At 57.4% G+C, this 13,792-nt stretch overlaps 2 protein-coding genes across 6 annotated transcripts in view; both read right to left on the bottom strand.

The window, feature by feature from the left end:
- Positions 1-1,702, bottom strand: part of SFXN5 (sideroflexin 5) — a 122,198-nt gene extending 120,496 nt beyond the window's left edge. Inside the window, exon 1 of the mRNA XM_019647632.1 lies at positions 548-1,702. Coding sequence (XP_019503177.1) covers positions 548-649 — 102 coding nt within the window. The 5' untranslated portion in view covers positions 650-1,702. The remainder of the gene's footprint in view (positions 1-547) is intronic.
- Positions 1,703-2,229: 527 nt separating this feature from the next.
- The window catches only part of RAB11FIP5 (RAB11 family interacting protein 5), a 38,780-nt gene continuing 27,217 nt past the window's right edge, over positions 2,230-13,792 (bottom strand). Inside the window, exons 4-7 of one of the 5 annotated variants that reach the window (XM_019647628.1) lie at positions 10,178-10,196; positions 8,247-9,958; positions 4,738-4,927; positions 2,230-4,445 (exon numbers count right to left, since the gene is read on the bottom strand). In XM_019647628.1, the coding sequence (XP_019503173.1) occupies positions 4,242-4,445; positions 4,738-4,927; positions 8,247-9,958; positions 10,178-10,196 (2,125 nt within the window). In that variant the 3' untranslated portion in view covers positions 2,230-4,241. Of the gene's footprint in view, positions 4,446-4,737; positions 4,928-8,246; positions 10,197-13,792 lie in introns of those variants that run through there. The other 4 variants (XM_019647627.1, XM_019647629.1, XM_019647630.1 and 1 more) reach the window with 4 other exon arrangements.

Genomic DNA, 13,792 nt, shown 5'->3' with positions numbered 1-13,792 from the left:
TGACCAATCGGGCATGGCGGGCCCGGCTGGGGTGGAGGGCTGGGAGCGTGACCCGGGAGCACGGATGCTGCCCGGAGGCTCCTCCAGCTGCTCCGAAAGACTGTGAGTCCCCACTCGGGGAAAAAGTTAGAAGGCATCTGGGCTACGACAACTTCTCATCCAGAGCCGGACTTGAACTTTCCGCCCGGAGTGGGCTGCACAGCCCAAAGCGACCCTGCAGAAGCCGCTCGAACCCAGGTGCCCCGCATCCCGGAACGCGGCCAGCAGCGGCCAATCACAGAGTGCCTCGGAGAGGTAAGGCTAGAGGGCGCGGACAGCCATAGAGCGACAGCGCCGACGGCCAATAGGGAGCCAAGGTGGGCATCCTGGCCCACCCCCCTGCCAAATGAAAAGGAAGCAACTATGGCCAAGGTCCCCGATTCAGTAGCTGCAGGCTCCGGGGTGGCAGCGGGTCGGAGACCCGAGGGCTAAAGGGGGATTTGGAAGAGGAGTTTGCTCGCCCTCCCTGTGCCACCCGCTGAACCTCAGACCACAGCCCGGCCCTCACCTGCTGGAAACGGGGTTTGCCCAGCTGGAAAGGAGGTGCATCGGTCGAGGTGCTAGCAGCACTTGCCGCTGCCGCCGATGCTGTAGTCGCTGTATCCGCCATGGCCACTGACGCCCGCAATCTCCGGCCCTTTTAAAATGTCCCTCCTCGGCCCCCGCCACAGCTGCCTCTCCCGATTGGCCATAAGCAACCGCAGCGAGCCGGAGGCGCAAGGGTTTCTGGGAGGTGTAGTTTTCCTCGTCACAACGCTCGACAACCCTGGACTGCAGAGTTGCGCGGACTCAGATCGGGATTCGGTTGCCGCTGTTTTGCAGGGGTCGGCAGTCCGGGAAGAGTTTGCGTGTAGGACTCTGAGGTCCCGACAGGGGGCCACGGGGCGACCCCTCGCTGGTTACCTGCCCCTAGAAGTTTGAGTTACTGCGGTGGGCGTCGCTCCTGGAGCTGCAGCCCAGGAGAAGAGCCCTTCTCAAGCGACTCCAACCCGGGACATGACGGGCAAGGACTCCAGGAGGAGTAGGGTTAATCTCCTAAGGCTTTCTGCAGGGAGTTGCACTGCGCAATTCATGCAGTTTCGTCTGTCGCCACCCTGCCTTTCGCCTTGTGCTCTCCAGCCACCGGGACTCTCAGTACCTGGAGCATGCTGGGAGCTCCCCGCCCCCGACACTTGAACATTTCTGTACCCAGAAGACACTTCAACTTTTTATCTTCGCCTGACCCTAGCTCTCTTTATGGCCTGAGTCTAAACATTGCATTTCCCAATCCATTGTCCTACTTCCACAAAATCCACTACATGCTCCTATAGCTCCCAGCACTTCTCTTTTTCAGTCCGTGCATTTATAATTATTTATGGTTTTGACTATGTCTTTCCCACTGTTAAGGTCCACAGGGCAGGAGTTGTGACTTTCGGATTCACTGCTAAATCCTTAGTGCCAGGCATGGGAGGGCTCACAGCAAGGATTCAAAATGTTTGTTGGCTGAGGGCGTTAAACAGCAGGGGCTTAGGATAGCCTTGGCAGCCTCCACTTCCTTTGGCCAACCAAGGAAGATCCCTCAGAGGCCTAATTCCCAGGCAGTAAGAGAACTGGGAGGGGGGTTCGGCAGTGTTTATCAAGCACTATAAGGACTTTAGGTAAGGGGCGAGTATTGCTGATTGTAGAGCAAGGCACCACCAAGGAGAAGAAACACTGGTGGAAGGGAGGGGAGGAGCTGCCTATTTCATCCAAGAAGACAGTAGAAATATTTGTTTTAGACCTTAAGGAACCCTATGTTGGGCTTCCTTAGTCTCGTGGTGAGAGGTACAGGGTTGGTTCATGCCTGCCCTTGTCTCTCTCAACAATCCATGGTCTGCAGCAGTCAGTTCCTCATCCACCAACAGTCAAGCCCCAAGAAACAGACTTTCCTTAAAGCTGGAGAGAGATTCTAGCTAGCCATCAAGAACCATTTGTATCTTGGATTTGTATCTTATCTTTCCCTACTACATTAAGTGGCTTGAGAATAGGAATAAAGTCTTTTGCCCTCTGTATCCCCCACAAGAGTGAGGAAAGGCTGAGTCCAGGCCACTAGGCAACACTGTGCTGCTGCCCTGATGCTAGGACGGGGGCAGTGTCATCCAAGCACCCCATCACCTACCTTGTCCCCCCAGGAAGCCTCCTTCACATGCTCATCAAACCAAGAACAACAGAGCAGTCTGTGAATGTTTTATTCTTCATAAAGTGCTCAAAACATGAAGAACAAGCTCTTTATAAACAGAAGTTACAACTAGGAAGACAAACAGCTAAGCAGAACTGTGCCTGCTCCCTGCCCACCCCACCTACGGCTCTCCTCCAGCTTGTGGCCAGGAGCAGAAACATCCAACAAGAGCCTTGGGCTTCAACTTCCAACTCTTCAGAAGACATCCCTGACCTGGGCATTTTGGAGGCCCAAAATCAAGGATGAGTAGAAGGTGAGGATCAGGGCTGGGACTGAATAGAGCCCAGAGGAGTACCTAGTAGTGAAGTGACCCCCTTCCCCCCAGAAAAGACGCCCCCACCAAACACATGACCGAAGTCCTGGGTACCTGTGGACACTCCTCAGTTTTGATGAGTGGTCCTTAAGGTAGATAACATTACAAGGGCTTTCCCCCATAAGTGGGGCTCCTCTGCTTCGTCCTGGCAGAAGACATCCCTCCACAGAGCACATCCCCTTCCAAGGCTTTCCAAGTGACCCCACAGAGGGCCCCCACAGGCCCACTCATGAAGAAGAGGCGATCCAAAGGAGCTCTCACCTCACTGGGTCAAAAGTAGCCTCCATCAGCACCTCCTCACCCTACAGCTTTGCCAATGCAGGGTGCTCTAAGCCACCAAAGGTCCCCTGCAGACCTTGTGGGGAAGCCTGCTATGTCTTCTGCAAACAAACCAGGGCTGGACCACAGGACAGATACTTCGTTTCAAAGGACACTAGCCAAGCCAGGGAGGGCCATGGGGCAGAAGGGACAAGCTGAGACAGCAGCTAGTTGATGGATGGAAGAGCAACAAAGGCTTTCTCCTAAGTATAGGCAGAGTGGGACCTCCCACTTCCAGAATGTAGTTTTTCCCCAGGATTCCCCTCAATTGGTGTTGAGGGAGTAAGAAGATAGCAGAGAGGTGAAGGGCACAGCAGCAGCTTGGCAAGACCCTTATGAAATTAACTCTAGGGAAGGGGATGCAGCAGGGCTGCCCCATCCTCCATTCCTGTTACCAGGGCCCTGCCAGATCCAGCCCCCCGGTGCTCAACAGGGAGGGGGCGGGGCGCCAACCAGGGGGCGGGGCCTACATCCAGAGGCTCTTGACCCCACCCACAAAAGGCACATTTTATCAGTTTCCAAAAGTTCAAACCCTGTAGCAGCACAGAGTTTTGGCATCTGGACAGGCAACGAGAACAGGGATGGAAGCTTGATCCCCAAACGTAAGTCACCCAAAGCCCCAAGGCCTGGAGGGGCCCACACCTTGGAGGTGGATGAGGAGGTGCTCTCCCCCCACCTGCCCCAGCTCTCCACACATTCACACATGACACTCACGGAAAGGTAGAAGAGAAGGGTAGGGAGTAACCTGGAGGATGCACATCGTCTCCCTCCATCCACACCACACTTGCTCCGCAAACAGCTGGAGACAGACAGACTCAGGACACGGCAGACACAACACTAGACCATACAGGATCCTTGTTCCCAGGGGGACGGACATGAGGCTGAAGAGTAGGTGCCCTGGTTGCCCATAACTCAGACAAGTGGGCAACTTGGTCCCTGCCACAGCCCCAGTAATACTAGGAGCCCTCCAGGGGCTGGAGGGAGATGAAGAGGACAAGCGTTTAGCTGTGGAAGAAATGGCTGACCATCCCTGTGGGGTAATAAAGTATGTCTCAGATTCCACATCAAATTGCAGCTCACCCCTGCTCCATCTTGAGGGCTAAATTCTTTGTTCCAATTCCTGGAGCCCCCAAAGTTAAGGGGTATGAAAATAGACAGGTGTGTAAGATCCATCACCTATGGGAGTCCAAAGCCCCCCACCCCCTTCCAGCAGCCCCAGTTGAGGCAGGAGGGAGAGAGAGCGAGGGGTGACAACAGAGGACAGGCTGCACCCGGCCCCAGGTGACAGTGAGTTCAGCAGGAGGAGGGAGGGTATGAGCCCTGTTTGGGCAGTGGGTCCACGCCAACCCTTCCAGGGTGGGGGGATGAGGAGGGCTACTTGGAGGGTTTGGGGGGGATCTGCAGCAGTGTGGGTGAGGTCTCCATGATCCGCACCAGCAGCCGGTCAATGTAGCTCTCCAGCTCCTGTACATGCTCATCTCGCCGGCTCAGCTCGCGCTCCCGCTGCAGGAGCAGGCCGATGAGCTCATCGTGGGTCAGGTGGTAGTACTTGGCCGACTGGTCCAGCACACCTGAATCCTGAGGCCAGATGGAATGAGGTGAGCGCGGCACCCTCAGGCCTACCTGCCCGCAGGCCCACCGGCCCACCGGCCCACCAACACCCCAGCGGCACCACCACAGGCCCTTGGGGCTGCCTCTGTCTCTAATGCCAGAGATGGCCTACCTGGCTTCAGGGCTCTGGTGTTGAGCACCAGGCCTGCTCCTTGCCCTACCCTGCCCAGGGCCTTGTTTCTGACCTCCAGACGCCTGACCTCTCTCCACAGCACCACACGTCTTGTCTGATGCCCCGTGGCATCCTGCGGGGCCTCACCTTCAGCTGCTTGGTGTCCACGGTCTGGCCAGCCTGGGAGGCCGGTGCCACAGGATGAATGCTGCCAGATGTGACTGTCTTGAGCTTCTCCAGCCCACTGCTCAGGGCCGTGCTCAGACTGGAGCGGGGCTGCTTCCTGTCGGGGCTGCCCTCCACAGGGACAGCACTGAGGGGCTTCACAGGGTGGGGACTGCAGAGACAGACAGGAGACGCATTATAGGGAGGGGAGGGCAGCACAAGGAAAAGGTGAGGCCACAGGTTTGCTGGCAGAGACCCACCGCTTGATGGTGGCTGCCCCCACATAGCCAAGGCCTCAGGACAGCTGTGCCCAGCATTCCTCAGCACCCCACCCATCTCATTCCCTCAGGTGACCTCCCCCCTTCACAGGGACAGCAGAGGCCTCCTACAAACTTCTCTGCACCTATACCCAGTCTGCCAGGGTCACCCTCCATCCATCTTCCCTCCCACCTCCTTTTTATTGCAACCTTTCTCTGCTGGTGGTGTTAGGGTAACTACCAACCCCCTCCCCCAAGTTTCCCAATTTTCCCAGGACTGTGGGGATTCCCAAGATATGGGACTTTCAGTGCTAAAACCAGGAAAGATGTGGGCAAACTGGGACACTTGGTTGCCCACCTCTCTCCACTGGTTGCTTCCCCTCAACATTTTACGCTGGCCTGAGAAACCTTCCCTTGACCTTGTGTTTGCCCGGCTATCACCATCAGTCACCCTCACCTCTTCTTCCTTCTCACCCAAACTCTCCAGAGCATACAGACTGCATTCTGTCGAAAGTTCTCACCTTCACTGACTCCTCAACCCATAGAATAGGACATCAGCCTCCACCAGCCTATCACAAATGTTCCTGCTGAGGCCACCAACCCCTCGGTTCTCACCTTGCTGACCTCTCTGTGGAGCTGACTCTTGGACCACTCCTTTCTTTGGACTGCTCCCCAAGCCCTCCTCTGGTTTTCTGACCTCTGACAGCCCCGTCTCGGTCCACAGGTATGCTCTGGGGTTCTCTTCCCTTCACCCTCATTGCCATCTCCAGCCTAGACCTCAGCCCTGAGCAAACAGTGCAGGCTGGCTCGCTCCACTGGGGGTCCACTCCAGGCATGTCACCCTCCCCTCTATGCCCTTTCCTCTGCTCCTGAGCAGCGAGTGGCACCATTAGTCTCTCAGGGCTCCAGTCAGAAACCCAGGGATCCCTCTGAATCCCCTGCTGCAGCTTCAGCCTTGACACACATCCAGCCCGGCTACCTTCTCACCTTCTCTCACACCACCCACCCCTCTCCAGAGAAAGCTTGCTTAAACCTTTCTTCTGGCCACAGCTGCTAAGTCAAGAGCTCCTCAGGGAGTCCTGCCCACCTCCAGCCACTCCTCCATTCTGCTGGGGGCATGATCTCAGCCTCCCTCTCAGGGTCAGAAAACAGTCTCTAACAATTGACCCCTGCCCTTTCCTCCTGGTTCTCTGCCCCCATACACTCCAGCCCCAGCTGCGGAGAGGGAACTCTCTCTCATCTTTAGGCTCCTACAAAAGCTGCCCCTCTGGAATGCTGCCCCTTCCCTGAGGGCCTGCTAACTCCTACTCATGTTTCAAAGCTGTGCCTGGCCACTTCCTCCAGGAAGCCTTCCTGATTCCCCCAGGCTAACTGAGGTGACCCTCCTCTGGGAAACCCCCAGCACTCTATACCTGTGACAGTTACCCAAACTACAAGCATCAGGCCCCTAAATCAACTAACCTACCCTGAGGGGACCTCTGAAAATTGACACTCACTTCACTGAGGACTCAAGACGATTTGGGAGTAGGAAGCAAAATGGCTTAGGTCAAGGCCCTGAACTCCATTGGAAAAGGGCTCACCCACATCCAGAGAAGTCTGCCCTGTTACTCAGGAGAGGGCCATGGTTCAGGCTCACAAGCTGGGAATAGTAGCAGAGAGCCCAGGCAGGGGCAGGCAGTAGGGGAAAGAATGCATCTCAGTCTGTCCTTCCCGCCTAGGAGCTTGCATTAGAGAAGGAGGTGTAAAGGCAGCTCTAATGCCACCTGGAGGCTGTGCTGAGGGAGGGGAGGGGATCAGTGAAGGCGTAAAAACACCCGGAATGAGGGGCCTGGAGTCCCAGTATGATTGCCTTCTTGCATCTGAGGGACCCTGGACCTTTCATGGACTCCATTTCCTTCTCTGAGAAATGGGGACAGCTCTCTTTGGCCCACCCACTTCATGATGTAAGGAACATACCAAGTACAGACATGAAGCCAACTCTGAAGAGAACAAACCTTCTAAAAAGTGGCGAGTGTAATTAGAAGTGCCGCTGGCATGCAGCAGGGCCAGCTGAGGACACTGGGAAGCTGTAAGCACCTCCTCTCCCACGCCTCTGGGAATGGCATCGCCACCTACCACTGGAACAGCAGGCGGGGCAGCCCAGATGCCTTCCCACCCAGTCCTGATATATCAGCACTGGCCCCAGGCCTTCCCTTCAGGCTCAATTCCATCTTCCCCACTGGACTGGAAACTCCTGGGGAATACAGTGGGGACAGTGACTTTCATCTCTGTTCAGCATCTGACACACAGCGGCTGCTCAGTGAATGTGGAGGGCTGAATGTATGAGCCGGCGGGCTGGGGCCTCACAGAGGCCCGTGCTGGAGTCTTGCCTGCTCCCCAAACCCCCCTGGCCGCCCCTGCTCCTCCCGTGTCTTCACTCAGGCCTCCTAGAGCACTGGCGCCCCCCGCCCCGGACTCTGCTGCCCCTGCTAAATCACACCCTATCACCCCCCAGTGACCTGTGTCTGCAGGCCTTAGCTCTGCTCACCACTCGCCAGACACCCAGTGAGGTCATAGCCTCATAATTCTCCCCAAACAGACCGATGCCACAGTGACCACAGTCACACCAGCATCCACTGTGGACTCAGCACTGTCCTGAGCACAGGGGACCACCCCGAAGGCACAGATGCAAACGGTGAAGCACCTGATGAAGCTAGAGAGCCCCGTTCCTCCGAGAGTCACACACGTGGGGAACGTTTTTTTTACCTTTTGTCCTCCAATGGGGTCTCCACTTTCCTCTCGGACCTCAGTACCAGCCCCTCCTCTGGCTCTCTGCCTACAGCAGCCTCTCACCCTGGGGTCTGTCGCAGAGGACACCGGGGGCCCCCATTTGACAAGCTTCACTGCCCCCAGTCCCTAGGGGCTGAGTGCCCGAGCTCTCATCCTTCTTCCCTGTTGACCTGCATTACCTCTCCCCATCCCACTCCTCACCCGCTGCACTTCATCGGCAGCACCCCTCAAACCGCTGGCTTGTGGGGGCACCTGTTGGACCAAGGTCTCAAAAAGGAGGCAGCTTCAGAGCCAGAACCCCAGAAGGCTCATATCTTCAAAGCCTCCCTTACCCTGCCCAGGTGAAGAAGCCCCTCGCCCTCCTCTGGAGGGTCTGAGGCTGAACCAGGAACCCTCAGCCCTTGGGCTGCAACGCCCCCTTGAACCCCCTTCCTCCTGGAGAGTGCTCCCGGAGTGGCTGCTCACCTGGCGCTGGGCTGTGGCTCCTCAGCTGGTCGTGTCTCCAAGGGCAGAAGCACAAGCAGGGAGGCTGGGGTGGCTGCAGCGCGGTCTTCCCCAAGTGGGGTGGGGGAGGCTGGCTCCCCAGGGGGTGGGGAGGAAGAGGTCAGGGGCCAGGCTCCTGGTAGGGGAGAGCACAGAGGGCTGGGCCCCCCGTGGCGGTGGCTGGCCCAGGGTGGGAGAGGGGGCGGTGGAAAGCCAGGCTCTGGGGGAGTGAGCAGCTCTTCTGGACCAGAGTGGATGGAAGAGTCTCTGGACCCTGGAGGAGATGTGGATGGGAGGCTGGGGGGGTCTTGGCTCCCCTGAGACAAGAAGGGGTTCATGGCATCCTCCTCCAGGGCCCACAAGTCAGCCTGTTGGGAGCTGCCTGGCAGAGGTCCAAGCCCTTCTTCTGCTGGCCCCTGACTCTGGGCCTCAGGACCTCCTCTCTCCGGAGCCCCCCAGATCTGCTGACTCTGAAAAGCCAGGCTCTTTGAGTAGGAGGGTACGGGGGCAGGACCCTTGGGGCAGCCGGTGGACAGAGAGAGGCAGGACCCAGACACAGGCGGGCTAGCATCCTCCGCTGGCTCTTCCAGGCTTGGCTCGCCCAGCAGAGTTCCAGAAGAACAGCTGTCCGACTCTGACCCCCGCTTCCTGCCCTCCGCCTTGGCCTCCCGGGGACCAGCAACCAGTGCGCTTGGGAAGGTGTCTTCTTCTCCTGTCTCTGCCCCCCTGCTGTTCAGCCCCCCTGCAGCCATCTCCTCCTCCTCCTCCTCCGCCTCCTCCTCCTTGTCCTGGAAATCTGAGGGTGTGAAGAGGCGGGGTGGCTTGGGGGGTGGCATGCTGGACTGCAGCCCCTTGTCCGACACCCACTCAGGTGTTGGCTCCAGCTCCAGTGAGGGAAGCCCCTGGCTCCCCTTGGGGCTCACAGGTTCTGGCGACTCTGGCTGCACCTGGGAAGGAGGCAGCTCATTGGACTCTCCCCGGATTGGTGAGGACATCTCAGCTGCAGGAGAAATGGTGACCACATCCCAAGGCCAGGAACTGTCGACTGTATTGAGCTCGTGCAAAAGCTGGCTTTCGCCTTCAGAGGCCTGCTCATCCGGGTCCTCGGGGGCGTCGTCTGGGCCCGGCAGCCTCTCCCACACACTGATCACCTCTGGGGAGCTAAACAGAGATGTCGCACTGTCTGCTGGGCTCTGCCCTGCTTCGCCTCCTGGGGCTGTCGGCTCCCTGTCTGCTTCGGAGTCTGAGGCTTGTGGGTGAAGCAACACTGATGTGGAGGGCAGGCCTGCCCCTACCAACCCCAGGGGCTCCGAGTCAGCCGTACTCGTGCTCTGGTGGTCCAGTCCCAAGTCCGGAGGAACCCTGGGCTCCGGCCACACACTGCTCCCACTTTGTCCTCCTCCCCCAGGGTCCCCCGGGAGCTCAGCTGCCTTCACTGTCTTGGCCCCAGGGCCTGGGTCTTGCAGCCCAGTCGCCTCCAGCCCCACTTCTGCAGGGGCCAGGATCTCGCTCCTGGCCTCTGGACGTTGCCTGCCGGCAGTACAGACGCTGAAGGTGTCGTCCCACTCAGGCGGGGCTTTCCCAGGGGAGGCCAGGGGGGTGGGGCTGGCCCTCGAGGCACTGGGGAGAGAGGGAGCATGTGAAGGAGAGTTTAGTGCTATGTCGGCTCTGAGTTCCTCGAAGAAAGGGTTGCTCTGCAAGGAGGTGAGGAACGGGTTGGTGAGACCCAAAAATCCAGATGGGGTGGCTTCAGGGGCGGCCGTGGCAGCAGCAGCAGTGGCAGCAGCAGGGGAGGCAGCTGCAAAAAGGTTAGTGCTTAGCATGGGAGCAGCGATGGGAGCAGGAGTGGGAGGGGCCGGAGCACAGGGGGAGCAGGGGAGGTGGTGAGGAACAGCAGCTGGGTCAGGTTCTACCTGAGGAGACACGTCCAGGCTGTGGAGGGAGACAAAACCGTGAGCCTCCTGGTTAATGCCAAGACTGGAAACGCCCTGCAGAATACCACGCCCCCTGCCCCCCCACCCCCTGCCTTGGGGTGAGATGCCTCAGCCACACAGGCTGGGTTCGGGCACATGTGTGGGCCAGGGGACAGAGGGAAGACCTTAACATGTAACTTTCACTGGGTACCACCCAAGGGGAAGATGCTGGGTAGAGTTCATTTAATCCTCACACCAACCCTGGGGAACAATAATCCCACTTTACAAGCAGGATCCAAACCTACACCAAATGTGTTTTCCACTACCCTGGGCTGAAGATTCGACTCAATGCCAGTATTACGCCTGAAAACAACAACCAGAAAGTGCCTTACACTCCTTCAAGGACTGAGAAAGGAAAGAAAATGTCAGCTGGCTGGAGGGCATAGAGACCAGGGAAAGGCCAGCCTAGGGATCTGGCCGGACAAAAACAGATAAGACTGGTTTCTACTGGCTCCCGCAGAAAGGGGAAATGATGATGGGGCTGTCATCAGGCATGACAAGGTGTCAGGGTATAACTGGCCAAGGAGGACAACAAAACATGGCTGAGGACATCTACTGTCAGGTGTCCACACAGCCCAGCACCTGGCAGACAGTGCCCCTCACCAAAGGCACCCACGTGCCAGCCTTGAAAGCAGCCCTGCTGGGGAGACAAAGGCTAGACTGTGGAACAGAGGCACCAGCAGCAACTCTAGATGTCAGCAGGGGCCTCCTGGGGTCCCCCACACAGGTCCCTGGCTCTCCTGGGAAATCCATGCCGTGGCAGTGAACATGGGGGCATTGCCTGCACTTGCACTTTATCTACAGTGCCCGCTGACTTTAGGGGTGTGGACAGGGGCAGACTCTGAAACTAGAGCTCCTGGCTTGCCCAGGACACTCCCAGGACATAGACAGAAGTCCCCAGAAAGGCAGCACAGGACCGAGCTCCCATGTGTAGCAGTCTGGCTGTGGTTTGCAGCTGCTTTGAGGCTGAGCCCATCTGTCAGACCCAGGCCTCAGTGGCCTCACTGCTGTCCTGGCCCCGTCTCCCAGCCCCTGCTCCAAGCCCCGAGATCCCCATTCCCTGACCTCTGCCCAAGTGGAAACATCCTGGGGAACACCTACACATCCATCTTTTCCACTCAAGTTGCTTCTTCCCATGGGGAAATCCTGGGTTCAGGCCATAAGGTGGCAGAAGCCAGCCTTCACCAGTCAGCCCATGAGGACTACAGGTTGGGGTAGGAGGGCATTTAGGGAAAGAAGCCAAGAAGTCTGGAGTTTGCCAGGATTCTTCTAAGAACCCAGGGCCCAGAGAGGGCAGGCCCCACACACAGAGGGCCAGAGGAAGGGCCAGTTCATCCACAAACACCGGAAGCAGGAGATGGGAAGGAGTCGGTTCAACCAGCAGCCAAGGTGGGCTTTCCGAGAGACTGTGAGTCCGTGAGCCTAGCATTACAGGCAGGACACAGCCAGGTCCCCATCCACCGGGGTTTCTCTTAAGAATCCAGCTCCTAAAGACTCTCCTGACCCTGCTTTTGTCCTACAATAACTCCTCATCCAAGGGGTCCCAGTCTCACGCCACCACCTAGAGACGGAGGGAGAAGAGATAAAAGTCTCATCCACTCCCACCCCACCCAGACCTCCCAGCACTGCTCTGCCTCTATAGTCACAACATGGTGATGATACTGAAAGAGGGAGAATCCTGGGCCCAGAGTCCCAACCTCTGCAAACATCCCTTCTCCCTTCATTCTAGGCAGGCCCCAGGACCATGGCGTGTACACATGCCTCCCCTGGGGACCAGAGAGAGCAACATACCACCAGCATGTGGGTTAAGACCCTGCCCTGAGGTACCCCCCTGGGAGCACCCACAGCAGATACAGCCCAACCCTGCCAGGAGGACTGAGCCCCCAGGAACAGGGCTAGGGTACTTTGAGCCACCCCTCTCCCCAGGCCCCTTTATGATGAGTGGCCTGAGGGGGCTAGGGAAAGAAAGCTCCATCAACATTAAATAGCACCAAGCTTTAGCTCTACAGCCCCTCAGCCGCAGCCTGGCCCCACTCACCCTTGCAATTTTGCAGCAATCTGGCTGGCAGTCAGAACTACAGGGCAGCCGAGTGGCAGGGAAGTAGGCTGGGGACCCAGGCTAGGCTGAACTCCCCCTCCCCCACGGGCTCCCCAGAGGTGCACACAAGCCCGTTGGTATGGAACCGGCAAAGGGCTCTCCCCAGAGGAAGGGACTCTAGGTGCCAGGCCTGGCAGTGGCACCCTTGAGAGCATCCAGTCTATCCCTCCTACCCAGCAACGACCCCTCCCCCATGCTTCCCTTGCACCATGAGAGGCTCATTCTGTGGGTTCTCACTCTAAAATGCTTTGCAGGTTACGCTCTGAAGACAGACATAAACACGAGTTCCAGAATCCACCATGCCAGCCTAGCACAGTGCCATCCCCCTGTCAAGGAGCTGGGGCTTCAACCTACGCTGATTCATCTTCTCTTTTACGACCAAAAGGAGGGGGAGGGAAATCAGAAATCCAAACGGCTCTGTGGCTTCAAACTACGGAAAGAAAACTTTAGGGCCTGTAGGAAACTTAGAAGAATTGGTTGAACCTGCCATTTAATGCAGGGATCACCTGTTCACTCCAACAGCCCTCCCCTTTTAAACACTGCTGCCACCGGGCAACTCACTCCACCTCCGGGCCACCTCTGTAGCCAGAGGCCACATCTCACTGGTAGGCAGCTCTTCCTTAGGCTGAGATGAGCTCTGCGTCCTTGTTATGTCCATGCGACCCAGAGGTGGCGGGTGGATCTGAAAGGCTCTCCACCAGGCAGCCCCCAGAAAGGCCAAAGCCAGTCTTCATGCCCTTCAACCATCTCTTTGTGTTTGGGACTGTCAAGACCATGGGTGCTAACCCCACCAGGGACAAAGCAGGCTGTTCTTGTCTGTCTCTCCCTTTTTAACCCTTTTAGAGTACGACCTCCTGGCACCTGCCTGAGATAAGCCCGATGTCCAGGAAACACATCCAGGAGACTGGACATATCCTCACCCATCACCTGGGCACAATGAGGTGACATAGAGGAGACCATATAATTGATCTCCCAAACCAGAACATGTTTAATATGGTAAAAGGCGCCATTAACTATGCCGGGAAAACAGGCACAAACAGGACTGTATGGCCACACTAAGTCACTACACACACAGCGTAGTTACTCATTTACTCCACAGAGAATGCTGCTGCGACTGCAAGCTTTCAGTGGCCACTGCCCACTGCAGGCTCACAAGGACCTTGTCCACCACCCCCGGTAGGGGGATGGGGCAGAGGCAGAGATCACGAAAGGCCACCATGATACACTTGTCTCTATGCTGTACCATGCTCACCCCTTAATAAAACGATGTCGTATTCACCACCTGCTCCCCTGCTTACACAAAATGTTATGGTCAGTGTGAGGGGGGAGGGGTCGGGAGCACAGAGTGACCTGCCCTTGGGAAGCTGATGCTCTAAAAGGGTTAGAAAGGGAGGGACAGACACAAAAAACAATCCGCTTTGGCACTGCTGTGGTTAACACCCATGGTCTTGATGGTC

The sequence above is a fragment of the Hipposideros armiger genome, unplaced genomic scaffold, assembly GCF_001890085.2.
Source record: "Hipposideros armiger isolate ML-2016 unplaced genomic scaffold, ASM189008v1 scaffold_114, whole genome shotgun sequence".
NCBI lineage: Eukaryota > Metazoa > Chordata > Mammalia > Chiroptera > Hipposideridae > Hipposideros > Hipposideros armiger.
This window is presented reverse-complemented; position numbering and strand designations above follow the sequence as displayed.